The following is a 17,754-nucleotide window of genomic DNA, read 5'->3' as shown; positions in this document are numbered from 1 at the left end:
ATTCAAAACTTTCTGTGAAACAAGTTCTAGGACAAAGTTAACATGAAACTGTCAGAGACTAGGATTCTCCTTCACCTGAAAAAAATTTTATCATGAATTCTCTTTTCTCTATATGTACTTCTTACCTCCTTCCTCCTTTTATGAGCCATGCAACTGCAGAGTACCTCAGCAGCAACGTGATAGCTCCTGCATCACAAAGTAAAAATTAGAAAAAAGAACTAGCCAGCTTGTAGAAGCAAATCTTTTGGAGACCCTTGCCAGATTCCACGAGTGGGTTAGGAAGAGCATCGCATGTAAGCATATCCCAAGACCAAGAGGTCATACACATTCTGTGCCATAGAATACCACAATAAAAAAGAAAGTCAATTCCCAGAACTGTCAGCTTGGTACATAAGAATGAGGGATGCCAGACCCTTACATGTTCAGATTTAAAGTCAGATGTGTTAGCACAGATGAGTCTTGTCTCACAATTCCCTGTCAGAATGAAGGGTGTCCATGTCAGTGTCCTGTTTGTCTCTTGAGAGCATGTATAAACTGTCCCTGGACACAGGCTACAAATAAGCTCTTCCAGCCCAGTGTTTGCCTTGGCAAGGGTCATTGATGCTAATGGTGTGAGAATTAGGGCAGATCAGAGGTTCACTGTATATTGGTGTGAGCCCCCGTATGGGGAGATACTTGAGTAGTGTCTGAGGTTTATGCAGTCCTGTCCCAGGAAAGGGTTTGGGATGCTGATTTTTGTGCTGCTGAAATCTACCAGAGTGCTTATTATATCCTCACTAATAGATTTGATCTCAAGCCATGCTTGTCATCTAACTTACACTGTGCTTCAGCACAATGATGTTAAATTATTTCCATAGAGTATAAAAAAGGGCAAAACATCATCTTGTCTTTTCTGATACACTTTTCTGTTCGCAGGACACTTCCTCTACCTGCGAGCAGACAGCAATCAGACAAGTGGTATGGCCAAGGCTTATAGTACCAGCTTGCCAGCCAGTATTGCCACTGAAGACTACCAGGTATGTCACTCTGTCTTATCACCTTTGTGGAGGTAATCATCAGGCTGTAGGCACTCTTTGCACAATTAACCCATTCTCCTGTGCCTCTGCACACTCTACGAAACACTGGAAAGCAGAAGAGTTGGCTATACCACCTGGCTAGCTAATTGTTAAAGGAAGACGTGAGGTGCGTCCCCAGTTAGTGAAAGCACAAGCCCCAGATCAACTCCTCAGTATGGAAAACTCCCCTGCCCAACTGAACCGACTATTCCTCTGAAGGGTACCCAGCACCTGAATTGTACAGGGTGGCCTTGGCTTGTAGGAAAGGGAGCTGGCTGGGCTGTTGAGCCATTCAGTGTACCTGCTGCTGAGACTTCTCTTCATAAATTCTGCAATACTTTCATAGGAGTTAACAAACTTGACAGTTTCACTGAGAACAGGAGTGTGAAGTTAGTAGCCATTAGATTCTCCAGGAATAGATGAAGATTATAAAATTCTGTTGTATTCTTCAGGAATTGCAAAAGGTGAGGGAAACCTGGCATGGATAAAATCACACAACCTGCCTTCAGCCCAGATCTCTACAAAGAATGAGAGGAGCTCCTAGGTACTGGAATTAAAAATATTAAATAATATTGTACTCATAACACTTAGGAAAATTAAGCTGCAAGTTTGAGCTGGAGACCAGCCCTGCTAGGGGGAAACAGAAAGCTTTGATGCCTCCTAGTTAGAGCTGGCAAAAGAAATATAGTGCAGGTGCCAAAAATGTAACTTCAGCATTTATATTTATTTCTAAGTCCAGGTCAAGTTTGCCGGGTACTTCCAACAAAATAAGATGTGCTTGGAGCTAGGTTCACAAAACCAGGAGGAGGAGAAGCAGTAGCTGTTGGTTATGGTGTACAGGTTACAGGAGATCTGGACCCATTCTCTCCTCCACTGGCAAGGAGTTGAACTCACCTTTTAGGAGCAAGGAACTTCCTGTGGTTGTTCTTTGCAGCGTATGCATGTGTGTGCTCCCTTTCCTGCTGGTGCTCTCTGTAATATAAAGAGCAGCTGAGTGCTCAAAGCAGTGATGGAAAGAGCAGTTCTCTCTTGCTCTGTGGCAAAGTGGTAGCTTCAAAGCAAGAGGAACGAGTCCTGCTTCAAAATAGTCTTTGACCTGGTGAACAGGTTGCTCACCTGTCATATGGCTGCTACAGTCCAGATGGTGCCTATGACATGGAGCAAGTATATGGATTGAGGTTTCCTGCCTCTAGAGACAGCTTAATTCTTCGTTTCAAGGGCATTTGGGGCAGGGCAGCTTTTCCCTTGGAGTGCTTTTGTGCCCCATATAGTGCCTGGGTATAGATTGAGCCATATCAGTGCAGCACATTAACTTGGGTGGTTACAAGGGGAATCCTTAAAAGATTTAAACTGTGGTTCAAACCCTTTCACAGGAATCTTTAAGTTGCTAAGAACACTGAAGAGGAATGTGGTTAGGATTGTTTTTCTGCAATAACCTAACTCTAGTGGAAGCATTTAATGATAAAGCTTTTCTTGAGTTTAAGCCTGTGTTCTGCTTTACTACTTTTTTGTTCCTGAAGTAAATAATAAGGTAACTGGTGTGCTCTCACCCATATGGTGTCTGAGGCCATGGATATTGTCATATGTGGTTGGAGAACAGCTGCCCAGCAGAAGTGTCTGTCAGGGTCTCCACCGAGAAAATTTGGGGCTAGGAACAGTGATGAGTCATACATAAGCAATGGGGGGGGGGCTTAGTGGTGTGTGTGATTAAACAGTTTGACCCAGGATCAAAGGTTTGCTTTCTCAAATCCCCAGGGTGGGGAGAAGAGGGTACCTTTCCCTTTTCATCACAGGATACCATTATTTTCTTCTTCTTCCTCTATTACAGATCCAATTCTCGGTGCATGTTTTTGGCAGCTACAATGGTACCATCTCCTTCTCTGTCAGGGAAGAGTTAAAGGGAGCTCCAATCACCTTGCCAATGTGGGAGAGAGCAGGGAGCTGGAGTGACCACTGGTTTCTCATCACCTTACCAATGCCAGTGCTTCAGAACCGGTAAGAGCTCCATTGGCAGCATCCAGGGTTATCCCTAGAGATTTAGTAAATTGTTATGGTCTTTGCTGTGAAGCACCACTTTCATTCTCGCCTTCTTCCAGGGCCATTTCTACTGAAAAATTTACAGGAGTACTGCAATTCTTCTTGCTGAGGCAGTATTCTGTCATACATGCATATCTTTGTGCACATACACAGCTTAGCTCAGCACAAGCGCACACTGTGTGCCTGTGCTTCCATGCAGCCTCAGACAGTGCTTAGGTATTGGGAATAGCAAATGTCTGTACTAGAAACATTTTACCGATCTGAGAAAGCCAGTATACTCACAGTGACAAAGTGCTCCCGGTAGGGAAACAGCTGTATTAGCATAGCTGCACTTTGTACTCCTGCAGCAAACACAGCTAGGTGAGTCAAAAGAGTGGTAAAACCACAGTTTAGCCACCATAGCTGTCTAATCTGTACCAGTGCAGCCTAGGCAAATGGAGATCATTCATTGCCACATCGCTGATGCAGGAAACAGCTGTATTAGCATAGCTGCACTTTGTACTCCTGCAGCAAGCACAGCTAGGTGAGTCAAAAGAGTGGTAAAACCACCGTTTAGCCACCATAGCTGTCTAATCTAGGATCTGTACGAGTGCTGCCTAGGCAAATGGAGATCATTCATTGCCGCATTGCTGATGCAACAATCTCAGGAAAAGACCATTGCCCGTATCTGCCTTGGACTAAAGTTTTCACGGTTTTAGAAGTGAAAATACAGCATGGCATTGATTTGAAATGAAGTCAAATATTGATTTTTATCATATGTTCACCATATGCACCTTTGCCATGAATTATTCCTTTAAGATAGGATAGCTGCTCATGCTGGCAGTGTATTTAATATTCTTGTCTGACAGAGTCTGGAGTCCTGTGGATTAGCATCTGTTTAGTTGTGCATATGTACGACCAGTGTGAATTTGTCCAGAATAGTTCTTTTCCCTAGGCATTTTCATGTGGACTTAACCACAGCAGAGTCCTAGGGACTCTTCAGAGGTATTTAACACCTTCTGCCTCCTCTAATATATGGTCCCTTGTGTTTGTCCCCTGAAGCCTCCGATGCCTGCATCAGCCCTCAGTTCTCAAGCAAAATGGATCTTCTGTAGCAGGAGGGAATGGATAGCAAGAGGCTTTAGGGAGCACTAGCCAGCACTGCATGAAAAAAAATGACATTCAAATCCTGTAATGTTTGAAGAGTTGAGCACTTAGAGAAAATGAAAGAAGTAGGTAGGTCATGCATGCATGTATGATGACAGTCTCTTTCAGGTAGTTCTATTCTTTTTCACTTCATGTAACCTTTTTGTATGCCATTTTCAAACAAATTTAAAACTGATGTGGCACAACAGTGACAATCGCTGTGGGTGAGGCTGGAACTGTTCAATCTGGCAAGCAGAACGGTGTTACCTGAGCTAGCCAAGTGACTGACAGGAGTAGTAAGGGGTCATATGCTGCACTGATCTATAACAGAAACAGAAGCAGCACACACTTTGCTGGAAGGTGTTGCAGCTATTTGCCCCAAGTGAGGAAGTCCTGGTCTTTGCACTCCCAGGACATGGGCTCCATCCCAGACCTCTTGCCTTGTTCCTTCCATGCTCTGTTCCTTCTGTCCTGTCTCACCTGCTTCTGTGAGCACTCAGTGCCTTTCTCTTTCTTCTCCTCCAGGTTCCCATTTGTGAACCCATTTTATCCATCTCATGCTTCCAATCATAATTTCCCTCTCTGAACTCCTCTCTGCTTCTTGTTTCCATCTCTCTTCCAGCAGGTGCTATGTCTGTGTGTGTTGGTCTTTATTAAGTCTGACTCGGTTCCCTTCTCCTCCTAGTTCTCTTGTGTGTTTTTACTTTGATGATCCCAGACCTACAGTAATGGTTTGTTTCCAGTCTTTCTGTTTGACTGGCTATTTGTTTCTCTCTGGCTCAAACCCCCTGCACACCAAGTCCAAGCTCCCTTGCTGTAAAGTTCCCAGGGAGCTCCCCAACCTCTCCAAGATGTCACCTTGTTCTCTCTGGATTCAGTTTAGGCAGGTTTTTTTCTTCTATTTGGCCAGGATCAGCAAAAGAAAGGAGGGCTTCGGAAGAAAAATGTATTCGTTAATTTGGAAGGGCAGTTCTCCCTTCATGTAGCTGAAGCAGGACCTGACCCAGCTCATAACAGCACTGCCATGGAAAGTACCATTTAGCCCCAGACTTGAAGATATCCAGGGAAGAGGAGACTGCAGGATTTAAAAAAACTAGCAGGCATGGAAGTGTCAGAGATCTAAAATTTTCAAGGGCATTTTACTAAAATTTGAATAGATTCTTATTCAAATGGAAAAAAAGCTCATCCCTGCCATGTGACTCTTCCTCACAAATTTCAGATGCCACTTTCTATACGGGGTAGCACAGAGCACTTAAGAAGTTGTCAGCATTTGCGAATATGGTCAAAATGATGAATCCCTGCATTGTCTCATCCTCAACACTGGCAAAACATTTTGACTGCTAGGCAAGTCATACCATATCACCCAAAATAGAAAAGTTCAGCCTAAATTGATTTAAGGTTGGTGAAGTTGCAAACAATTGTCGACAGAGGCATATGGTGAACATTGCTGTACAATCTTAGTACAATTTGGTACAAACCTCCATGAATTACTTTTCTGTATATTTGTGAGTACTGGCAGCTTTCCTCGGTAATGCAAACTCCAGCAATGCTGTGCTTAGGGAATTTTTTAGTACAGAGTTCAGGTTGGCATGGCATTTTCCTGTACCCTGAATCTTCAGGAAACTCCTGTCCTTCTCTTGCTGTATGAAAGGGTTATATTTTTCTGTGGTTCCCTGAAGCGATGATAGCTAGTAGCAAAGTGAGTAGGAGGGGACAGATCACACAAGGAGAAGGGGTAGACACGAATTGCAACACAAATAGTGGCTGTAGCAGGACATGAATGGCTTGATGGGGCCAGAAGTAGAGAAGCCTTAGTGGATAGAAGGAAGAGGCCATGGAGAGGACATAAAGGTAGTTTTTAGCAACAGCTTCCATCAGTGAATTTATTTCTTAGGAGTGAAGGAAGACAAACTACGCAGTTTGCTGATCAACCTCCCAGTTGGGCATCTAGCTACTTGGAAAACTGCTTTTGGTGATCAGCTGGCAAATTCACTCACTTGGTTCACACACACAGGGAAAAAGGCTGCTTATCAGAAGAAAATCAGACAGGCAGAAGACCAGACATCAGGGAACTGGAGAGTGTAATATGCTGGAGTCAGCAAAATGAGCTCAATGAGCAGGAACACTGGAAACCCCTCTGGCTAACACAGCACAGAGTTCAAAAGGCAAATTCCTCCCCGTTTTCTAAGGTTATGAGGAAGGGGAGGCATACAGAGCCCAGAGCTTATGAGATGTCTATTCTCATGCACTGGGGGAGGGGGGTCATTCCCCAGGCTCCCACTTGTACTCAGCTGGAGAAGAAATCTACCTTGTAGCACAGTGCCGTGGACCCTCTCCTGCTCTGACTCCATGGACCAGATGAGGCAGATTGACCTGACCAAGGGTAGACTGCCATGTGGGGGCCTTAAGCAAAGGGTAGGCTGTGGTGCTCTATCTATGGCTGGGGGTCCTAGGCAGGTCCTAGTCCTGGGCTCATGGTGCCATGACTTTTTTTTTTCCCTGTCAAATAGCCAGGGCAATTACTGTCTTGTCAGTGAACTTACGTACAGGTCTGAAAATACAAAAGTATTGCTAAACCTGCTAATAGGCAGGTTTCTGTAGAAAGGGGATCTAACTGCAAATTCCCCTGCTAACCCCATAGATAAGAGAGTGATCATTCAAGAGACCCTTGATTTACGTTTGCTGCACCACCACTTTCTCCCAGAGCGCTCAGATCCTGTAAGTGCGAATGCTTCCATTTAAGCACTAGGGGCCATTCTTGAGTTGGGGTAAAAGCAGCTTATATCTAAAGATTTTGATGCAGCTATGCAACGTTATATTACCTGTGGATATGGACTGACATTTGGACGGTGGGTGGAATACGTGCATATACTTTATTGCCACTAATTTGGGACAAGTGTGTTCCTAGACTGAATGATTAATGTGTTAGGCAGGTCAGTGCTTGATCTCTCATAAATCATCACTGAGCTTCACCAGTGACAGCAGTAGAGGTCCTCTCCATATGCTTTCAATAAGCTCTAAATGGACTGGACATCAGACATCTGTTTGTTTCTGAAATTTAATGAAAAACAATTCAGTTCTATCCGTTAGAAGGAGATCCTTCAGCCTATTTTCATTCTTCCTTGTGAATTCAGAACTTGGCAATGCGCATGGGACATGACAGACCTCCTAGATAAGTAGCTAAACACCTGGTTAGGGTGGAAAAAGATGAGACAGCCTGGAAAGCCAACACTTCAGAGACAGAGACTTACGGCTGAAATTTAAAATGTCCTCACCTTTAGTTGAAATAAACTCATGTCGCCTTATTGAGTTACATTGGCTGAGGATCAGACCCAAGGTCCCTGTCTATTTGGATATTGTTGTTCTGTTCAGTTTTTATTCTGGCTGTGCCTTTGGGGATGGAAAAGAGGAGACTCTTTTTTTCTCTTCCTATTTGCACATGTCTAATTCCCTGACTGTTTATAGCAATTGAATAAGGATGGTTGTCTGTGTATAACTATTAGTGAGGGACAGTAGCTTGTGTTTCTACATGTACGTGCAGATAGCAGAGGAAGTACAGCTCTCATTCTTGTTCCCCATGAAATGTGACATTATATGAAAGTTTGTTGGTCCTTACTACCTGTTGATGTGTGGATAAGATTTCTAGCCAGGCTTGTCTGGAAGAAACATTCTAACTAATAACAATCACGGTTCGATGATAAGGGAAAATTGTATTTTTAGTTTGGGTTTGTTGTTTGTTTGTTCCCTGTTCCCCCCCCACCCCACGCCCCTTTGTCTATTCTAAAACTTCATACTTATTGCAAAGGTTTCAACTGGAACTCCTGGCAACCTGGGGCTGGAATTCCCAAGCTGACATTGCTATCGACAATATTACATTTGGACTGGACTGCTTCACTGATGGTGAGTCACAAATGTTGCAGAATCCCTTAAAGAATTTGGGTAGTGTAATCAACATCCCACAGATGCAGGACACGCTCTCTTCTCCCCACAGAGTGCACATGGATCATTTGTGTTAGCTTTTACAGCACAATGCCATTTTGTCTCAGACCTGCTGAAGACTGCAAGTAGAGGCAATTTTAGAGTGTGTCAGAGTCTCTTAATGCTCTTTTTTAACTCTCTGATCTGGGATATCCTGTGTCACATAGTTGAGACCTGTCTGTGTGTCTTGGCAAGAAACATTATTCCTTAGCCCCTAAGTGGAAGGATTACATCACACTGTTCTTCAGCAGTCCCTGCTGACCTATGCACCCTGGCAATCAATAGCTGAAGGGAATTTGTTGAAATCAAAGGGGAAAGTCACTATATTTTAGTGGAGGGAAGGAAGAAATTGAAGGAATAAAGTGATTCTCCCACAGTAAAGTTTAGATTATTGCAACAAGTTTGTTTTACTCTGCATGGAGGTACATCAACTGTCACTACCAGATATATAACAGATGTGCTTTCTTTTGCTTTGTTACTGCGAACATGACTAACGACAGTGTATTCCACTGAAAAATGGAGCCAGTGCTACTGTCTGAAGCATGTTAGCAAGAGTTGGACTTTTTTAGCAGACAAGTGGAAAGAGGTTAGATACTTGAACCACTTGCAAATATTAGAAACTACTTTCTTTTTGTCCCTGGAGAAAAGACCTATATGCTCTGTTATAAAGGAACTGGAGAATATGCAGCACTTGGTTTGTGACTTCTGTTGCAGACAAAATGTACATCAGTGGTCCTGTGCCATTCTTCATGTCTCACCACACCCAGTATGTCAGCATTTAGGGTAATAGCGTGTCCCTGCAGACATAGCCTAACGTAACATGTGGGAAGGCCTAAGTCAAAATGAGCATGTGTTAAAAGTTCAACAAAAGCCCCTTTTCCCTCCCACCTTTGTCCAATTCAGTCTCCTGTTCTCTGTCCCGTTGTTCTGTGGGCACTGAAACCACCCTTCTATGAAATGCTGAACATGCACATTTTCATTTGAAAATAAGAGGAAGAGATGTTTCTTGATGGTATTGTCATTTGTTCACTCCAGCTCCTATACTAACACTTTATTTTGAAATCTTATGAAGAAACTGAAGGGAGTGATTCCAGATGCTCTTGTGCCAGCTGATGTGCACCCAACTGGGCAGTTCACTGCCCTCCTGAGAGCTAATACAGCCTCCAGTTTTCCCACAGACGTTTTGCTGGCCCTGGTGTGGGGATGTATTCTTTGGCAAATAGGTGGGGTGTAAATGCCACTGCAGCAATGTTATCAGAGCTTGTCCATTAGACTGCCCAAGTTACTCCTCACTTTCAATTAGTATAAATCGCACTGATGTCCAGGAGCAGCTGGCACTTACCCCATCTGAAAGTGCGACCTAGCGATGCGTGACTCATGCAGAAGAAAGGCATCAAGAAGGAAACATGTTTCTCGGAAGCCATGCGCTTGCCACTGTCCCTCGAATCCTCTTTGCAAATTGACGTTTTCTCGCCTCTGAAAGCAACCCCCTTGCATTTGTCTTCTCATGACTTTAATTCAGTTAGGTTGCAGAGACGCCCAGCAGCTCTGCTGTGTTTTCAGTAATGAAATTACTTCTCCCTGGCAAGGAGAGGTTTCAGATGTCAGAGATGGAGCCAATTAAGATCCAAGCAGTGAATTCTTTGCATGGAGGGCAGCAGGAAGGATGTATGGCAGGAAGGAAGAATTTGCTGCTTGCTAGGATGTAAATATTATTTTCTCCATCTATTTCAATCCTGTAGTTCAATTGCTCTACAAAACCCAGTGCAGGCTCTGAAAGCACTGCTTGTCTGTATGCAAGCTGGGAAAGAAGGGAAGGTTTTCCGTATACCTCAAAACCAAGAGGGAAAGATTCAGTAAGATTTAGGAGAAAAACAAGTGGGTAGTGAGGGCAGCTCAAGGAACATCAATACGGACAAAACCCACAGACCATTCTTTGTATGGCAGCTCCTGGGCAGTGACAGATGTTTTCTCTGTGAAAAGGGTGAGATCAAACCACCTTCTGGTTCCAACAATCACCTTGTGTAAGACAGTGTCACAGGCTGGATGACATGGATCTGGTTCATTGTGAGAACTTTTAGGGGACAGGCATAAAGATGTTTCATCGTTTTAGTTAACTGGTGCTTTCATAGGAAAAGGTCTGAAGTTTGAGTGTTTAAATATGGAACGTGGGCTGGCACGGCAAATAGAGTGCTGATTGTTGAAGTAGGAGTGAAGTTACTTTAGCTCTTTGCCTGCAGGAGATGCCCTCTCTTTCTCCTTTACACTTCCCTCTGTCACTTTTCAGTGTGGAAATCAACTGCATTAGCTAAATCCTGGAGAAAGGAGTCCTGTGCTCTTCATATTTTTCTGATATAGGTACACTTTAATGTAAATTTAAGTCTTGTTCCCTTCAGTCAACATGTTGGCTGTCAGAGGAGGAAGTGGAAGCTAAAATAGACCAGAATACCAGGCCCTGGATCCTAGGGCTACACCATGTTTGTAGAAAATGTCACCTTACAAATTCATGTCTGGCAGCCTTCTAAGAGTTAACGACTCATGTGGACAGGGTGGTGCTCAGCCTGTCCTGCAGCTTGTCTGCTGCTCAGCACAGAGGAGACAGAAACTTTCTTCCAGCACATGAGGGTTTGAGACTGTTTGGAGAAGGAGGAGAGACTGTTTGTTTGGAAACGAGGCATTGCCTTAGGATACTCACTTGGGATGCTGCAAAAAAATCCATGCAAACACACAGACCGACTCTCTATTTCAGAGAGTGATTTACATTCCTTCGCTCTGGCAAACATAACCAGACTTCTTGTACGTCTCCAAGTATCTGAAACTGTTGTGCCCTTTGGGATTTGTAATTCAGTGCAGGCCTTGGGAGACCAAGCATCTTTTCTGGCCCTGCATTGTCTTTCTCATTTGGTTCTCCTTCTTGTCTTTGATTCAGTTCATTTGTTTTGGGTTGATTTCATTTTTCGCTGGCTTGACAACTTCATCCATTGAAGTTCTCTATCTCAGTATGAACAGAGTGTGTCAGTACAAAGCTCCCTTTTACTTCCATCCATCAATGTGCTTTCAGTCAGACCTGGGGGGAATGTTCTCAGGCGTAAAAGCTCAGCGAGGTCTCCATGCTTCAATTAGTTATTTGGCCTTTCTGACACAGCTAACAAGGGTGTTAATTATTGCTATTTAGAGCAGTGGCTTTGTGGCAGAGATAATTGTCCAGCTGGAACTGAGTGAGTCTCTTTTGAATAGAGCATCAAACAGCTGTTAGATTCTCACAACTGGAACAAATTTAATTATCTGTAATGTTTTTCAACTGATGAAAAATGTTCAGTATTAAATTAACTGTGGGCTCATAAAATGGGAGGAAGTATCTCCTTTTTCTTATAGAGATTTTCCAATCAAAGATCTGCATAAAAATGGGCAATTTAACTATTGAAACAGGATGCTTGCAGATTGTAAGGCAAGGGTTCAGTTATTACTTTTTCCTGTTGTAAGGCAGCTTTGGTTGTATGGTATTCTCAATGCATTCAGGTGCTTTGGATCAGCAATTGCTTTGAAGTCCCTTCTCTCTGAGAAAGCACTGATTTTTAAAGGCCTGTTTCATTGGTCAGAAATGTGGTGTTTTGCCGTGTGTTTTTCAGAAAGGTTTGTCCGAAGATTTACAGCTTGTGTCAAGGGTATGCTGCTGTTTCTTAACTGTGTATGTTAGTGAGACATGTAATTTTATTTAGTATTTTATTCTCTAAGCAAGGTCTGAGGTGCTCAGTGTTGGTTGCTGAGAGGGGAGCAATCTGTTTAGGCTCCTTTACTTACCATGACACCATTCAGAATCAAAGATAACAATTTTTGCTATCACTGTCCTTTACACCTCTGCTTGTTTGCCTGTCCAGAATTGTCACCTGCCCCTTTGACCAGCAGAGTATCAAAACCTGGTATCTGTTCTCCCACACTGTGCTTTTCCGAAAGTCTCTTGTAATCACAGCCAGTGCAATTTGCTGGCTAAGGAGCTTATCCTGAACCTGCATGGGATAAAATGGAGAGTTTGTGTTCATGTGAAGACCCACTGAGTTCAGCATCAATACAAGTAGCCCAAGACATTGGACCAAAAGAATAATAAAAAATTATGATTGTTTAAAACACCTTTTCCACCCAAGGTATTATTTACTTATTTTAACCAAATGGTTGTACTTTGTTCATTCATGTGATCTTTAAATTTTGCATCTCTCTTTTCTACCATCTCTCACATCCATTCTACAAACTATTACAGGAAGACAATCAAATCATTTCGGTGGGAAGCGCCAGTACCCACAGGAGATTAGTATCCTGGATGAGCATCTTCTGAATCCCCTGGAAGAGCCCTCCCTCCCAGGTACGTGATTCAGTACTGAAAACCTGTTGCTTGGCTATCAAAGGTGGCTCCCTTCCCATCTCCTGTGTGTGATCTGCCTGCCCTATAGCAACAGAGCAACTAAGTACAATCCATCCTAAAGATGTGGAGACCATGTCAGGTAGTCTCTGTTTGGCTATGGGGCAGCAGTTTGCTAGAGCCCAACTCACCAGTCCTTAAATAGCAGGACCTCTTTAAAGAAAAAAAGAATCTTTAAGTAAAGAAGCTTTAAGTAAAACCAGAAGCTGCATGACTCAAATTTGGAGTGCACAAAAGCTAGCTCAGGAACAAAAGGTGTAGACCAGTAGAGAAAGCTGGAGATAGAACGAGATTTACTGGAACTTGCTGAGCAGTGAAGCTGAACCTAATGAGTGGAGAACAGGGGTGTGAAGATGAAGATCCAGGGAGGGGAAATAAGTGAGGATCTGGAAATCCACTGAGGAGAAAAACAGGATGAAAAACAAGGAGAAGAGGGGATGTTGGGGACCGTTTTACTGATAGCAGTAGTGACTGCCACTCTGGTGGACAGGTAACAACTGTGTGGGTGAGAAGAGCTGTCTAAAGGAGGGCCTGAGGAGGGGAGTTGTGCTTGAGGTTACTTTGCTGCCAACAAATAGCTGTGTGTGACCGCAGCACCTCCTGAAGACTGCGTTCACCTGAAATGTGACAATCTGTACTGCTGTCAGTTCCTGTTAGCTCAGGGGGCAGAAATTTCTGTAATGTAGCTAACACTCTTACACCAATGATCTATCTGCGTATATGCAGGATGACATCTGTTGGGGATAGTTTTGCTTGCCTTTTTCCTTTAAACAAGATTAGAATTTTTCTTTTAAAGGTTTGTGATTTTTTTTCTTTTTTTTACTGCTATTTTAATCATTCAGCTCTTAAACAGTTCTACTTCTGACTCTGACCTTTGTGCATGCACTGCATCATACAGTTTTTTAGATATATTATTGAATAGTTTTATTCTTAAGCCTCATCTCATTCATTGGACAAGATGGATATGTTTGGGCCTCGGACAAGGGTTGTGAAATGGAGGGGATGGTTATCTGCAGCACTGTTGTAGAAACAAAAGAATAATGCTTAATGAGAGCCAGGGAAAAATTTGCTTGGAGGAGAAGGGCCCCTACTGAAAGTAGCAGCAACAGTCAGGAGGACAGCCTCTTGCTGCCACAGGGTTCTTGCGCGAGCCTGAGACAAGTCACTTAAAACTTTCACAATGTTTCATAGCTGGTCACTAGTTGTAATGGCAGATGTTTTCAACCTTTATTCCTGTGTATATGCGTCAGTTCTCATCTGGAAGATTGAATAATATCTCCTTGCTTCGTGCTGGCACTAAGAAGAGAAATTTGATAATGTCTGTGAGACACTTGGATAAACGCCTTCTCAGAAATCCTGTGTGTCCTCCTCACCTTCTGCCCCCCAGTTGATAGGGTTTATCTGCAGTCCACGATTTATTAAATAGTGTGCGGGAAATAAGGTGAAAGGGGAAAAAAGCAAACAGTGACTATATACAGAGCAGTAGTTGTGCTATTACTAGAATAAAGTTAGGATAATATAAGTACTCTGTTGATCATATAATTAAGAGGGGTATCTTAGTGGATCACGTTACAAGGTAGCTGCATTAAAGTTGAACAGATAAATTTAACTTTAGCATGTACTGACTTTCAAGTCCTCAACATTGTAAACACAAGTTTAAGCATTTTTTTGTATGATTATAATAATAAGCCTGTGATCAAATAGATGTACTGAGTTTTAAAGCCCTGTAGAGAGCATATGCTGGTGCAACATGATCTTTCTGCTGATCATCTGTTTTTTATATAAAAATCATTAATGTTCTTTGTGAATAACACTGTACATTTTGTTATCGAAGGATCATTCAGGAAAGATATCAACAGGAACAGCTGTTTGTTTCAATAACACTTGCCCTTTGGTTGTATAGTTCTGTGAGTTATTGCACATGTCTGAGAAATAAAGGGAAGCTCACATCTGCCCCAACTCTTGCTGTTTTGGTCACAGGGGACACGTCTGTTGTTCTCTGGTGGTTTACAACGTGTGGTGCCAGTGGTCCACAGGGGCCAACTCAAGCTCAGTGCGACAGTGCCTATAAGAACAGCAATGTGTCAGTAACTGTGGAGAAAGAGGGCAGACTCCGGGGAGTGCAGGTCTGGAGAGTGCCAGCCACAAACCGATACACGTGAGTATCAGTGTGTGCTGGAGAGGCAGCCAGGTTTAACTGCTTTTTGTCTGGGGAGTTTCGGCAAGTGTAAGTGTGGGACCATCTGTACTGAGGGGGTAGAAGGGGCAGTGAAGTAAGAGAGAAATAGGAGTGCTGGCCTTGAGAGTCTGTGCCTGAGCTACTGTGAAGCATGGAAGGGTGGAGTGGTGACTTACTTAGAAGAGACCAGAACAGGAGTGAGTGTGGGCATGCAGTCAAGTGGAAGTGCTGCCATCATTTCAATCCCAAAGCCTTGGTCTTCTAGATTTGGCTATACCATCTCATGCTATTTGCTCCTGAAGTCTGTCTCCAGTGCTCTGGTGTAGAGTTGGTCTGTCCTGTTGAGCAGCCTAGCTACACGGGTCTCAGACAAAGAATAGCCATGAGATGCTGCAGCAGAGGAGCCTGCTGTGAAGCAATGCCTGCCTGGAAGTGCAGACTGGGGAGAGCTTGCGGATGCTTTGGGGATAAGAAGTGTGAGATTTGTCTCTTTTAACTACTTACTTTTTCTTCCAGGATTTCCGCCTATGGAGCAGCCGGGGGGAAGGGAGCCAAAAACCACAATAAGAGGTCCCATGGGGTCTTCATCTCAGCCACCTTCCAGCTGGAGAAAGATGAGCTGCTGTACATCTTAGTGGGGCAGCAGGGGGAGGATGCCTGCCCTGGGGTGAGGGCTGCGCAAGCACGTGTGGGCAGAGGCTTTGCAGATATGATTCAGTGAGATTCAGTGGGTGGCTTGGAGTTTGGTGATGAAAGGCAGAAATCCCAGAATCCAGCAATGAAATCCAGTCAGGAGACTGGGAAGAACCAATAAACCAAGTTAGAAAGAATCTCAAAGCAAATATAAAGAACTCTGAAAAGAAAAACAATCCCAAAATGCACAAACAAATATGAAGCCCACAGGAACTTTGCTTTAAGCTCCTGGTGTTTGAAATAAGTTCTTAATCAGCTTTCTTCTGCTTATTTTAAGCAGGGAGCTAGTAGGCGAGAGTTGTGTGCTCTCTCTCTTATTTTTCCACAGCCTAGGTTTCTTTCTGTCTGCCAGGATTTCAGATAATTTGCTAATATTTATGGAAGCGTCCAGCAGCATTGTGGCTGCACTGTGTTAGATGCTCGCTAAGCTTAGAGACTAATATCTGAATCCAAAGCCTTTCAAAACCAGCAGTAATCTTCCCACTAACTACAGTGGCCCTTGGATTAGGCATTTGTAATGACAAAAAACCCACTCACAAGAAACAGAAATAGATGACATGAATGCTTATATATGTGTCCTCTAATGCTAGACCAAATGATTTTAAAGTCCTTTTATCACCTAGGCTCAAAACTTGCCTCTTTTCAGTGTGAATTCTTTGTTATTGCCTCTTTCCAGAAATGTCATCTGTCAGCCCCCGTCCAAGAACAAAGCTGTTTTCTCTTTTCCCCACAGATAGACTACTGAGTTTTGGGATGCATACACTGTTCTTGTAGGCATTCTAAGTTACCATTTACCTTGCCCAGAGCATATGATGCCTTACCCAGATACTGCAACAGATTCTAAAACCAGCCTTTCTTCACTTTAGATAGTAGAAGAATTGTATCTCTCTAAATAAAACATACATTTGTATATCTGCAGTTCCCTCTCCAGTGCACTATCTAAGCTTAGGTCATAATCTGTGAAGTTGTCCATTATTCCCTTGCATTTTATTACTTATTCTCCAAATTGCAAAGTATAACCAGCACTATCTCCCTTTGGCAGACACTATTGGAAAAATTTTCCATTCATTTTTCCCACTTACAAAGCCCATCTTTCTTTGGCTTTGGAAATCCTGATGAATCTATATGTTGGGTAACTAACGTTTCTTTTCTTTTCTCCGAAGAAGTTCTGCAGCTCCAAGCCTTTGTTCTGTCTCCTTAGATTTACCCCAGTTGCTTTTCCCTGGTCTTCATCTACCTTGTCATCTTTTGTCCTCTTCTTTGAATGAGAGGACACAGGCAGTAAAACTGGTGCCATGCTTCTGGCCTAGATATGTGACTTGACCCACACAAAGAGGGATTTCACCTACAGTAAGACAACTCAGCAGTTTCTGAAATCGTTCAGACTTCATCCGGGTGAAACTGGGCAGATTTACAAAGTCATTGAAACTCATGGAACTCAGTGTCACCAAAGAAAAAATCTAAGATGGCAAAACAATCTTTACTTTTTCAACATTTTCAGTGTTCTCTAGTATTTAGCAGAAATAGGAAGGTGGAACTCCAGATTTCTCTCCCAAGATGTGTCAGTACATCACTGTTAACTATGTGCAGGTCACCTCTGTCTGCTTTATGTGTTTGTGACTTTGAGGAATAGCTAATAAATACAGCAGTAAGGAAGTTCTGAGAATTAATCCATAATTCAACACATTTTAATGTTCTTGGGTATAAGAAGTTCTAAATATGCAAATTATGAATTATGTGATATCAATAATGAGTTATTGCTGTATTGCTTTGGTTTTTTCTGTAGGCATTTGTATTTTCACTTGCACGTGTAATGTGAGTTTGCAAATCAGAGGTAACACAGATCTATCCCTCAGCTGTTGGTCCTTGTAGAACAGTTCACTTTCCACAAAGATAATACGCTGATTTAAGTATGCCTGATATACATCATAAACAATACAGTATTATTATACTGAGATACATGGGCAGCTCTCAAGAGTTGGACTTCATGATATCTGAGTGCATCTCTTGTCTCCTTTCAGGGCAATCCTGAAACCCAGAAGATCTGCTTAGGGGAGTCATCTCTCATTGAAGAAGATTACAAAAAAAAAAAGGACCTGAAGGACTGGGCTGGAGGAGGTGGGGGTGGAGGAGGAGCAACCTACATCTTCAGAGTAAGTATTTCCTCTTTGCATCCTGCCTGAGCAGTGTCCAGCAGAGCAACTAGCTTTCACTGTCAATCATGGCATATGAGACTTAGTTCTTAAAAAAAGTGATGAAAAAGGAGTTCCCTC

The 17,754-nt window shown here is 43.0% G+C and overlaps 1 protein-coding gene across 1 annotated transcript in view; it reads left to right on the top strand.

Moving 5' to 3' along the window:
- Nucleotides 1–17,754, top strand: part of LOC104162458 (leukocyte tyrosine kinase receptor-like) — a gene marked incomplete at its 5' end in the record, with an annotated part of 54,612 nt that overhangs the window by 15,903 nt on the left and 20,955 nt on the right. Inside the window, 7 exons of the mRNA XM_009701186.1 lie at nt 916–1,016; nt 2,884–3,050; nt 8,023–8,117; nt 12,451–12,552; nt 14,590–14,767; nt 15,305–15,455; nt 17,503–17,634. Of these exons, the coding sequence (XP_009699488.1) occupies nt 916–1,016; nt 2,884–3,050; nt 8,023–8,117; nt 12,451–12,552; nt 14,590–14,767; nt 15,305–15,455; nt 17,503–17,634 (926 nt within the window). The remainder of the gene's footprint in view (nt 1–915; nt 1,017–2,883; nt 3,051–8,022; nt 8,118–12,450; nt 12,553–14,589; nt 14,768–15,304; nt 15,456–17,502; nt 17,635–17,754) is intronic.

Source organism: Cariama cristata, unplaced genomic scaffold (assembly GCF_000690535.1).
Source record: "Cariama cristata isolate BGI_N322 unplaced genomic scaffold, ASM69053v1 scaffold10215, whole genome shotgun sequence".
In the NCBI taxonomy this organism is placed as follows: Eukaryota; Metazoa; Chordata; class Aves; order Cariamiformes; family Cariamidae; genus Cariama; species Cariama cristata.
This window is presented reverse-complemented; position numbering and strand designations above follow the sequence as displayed.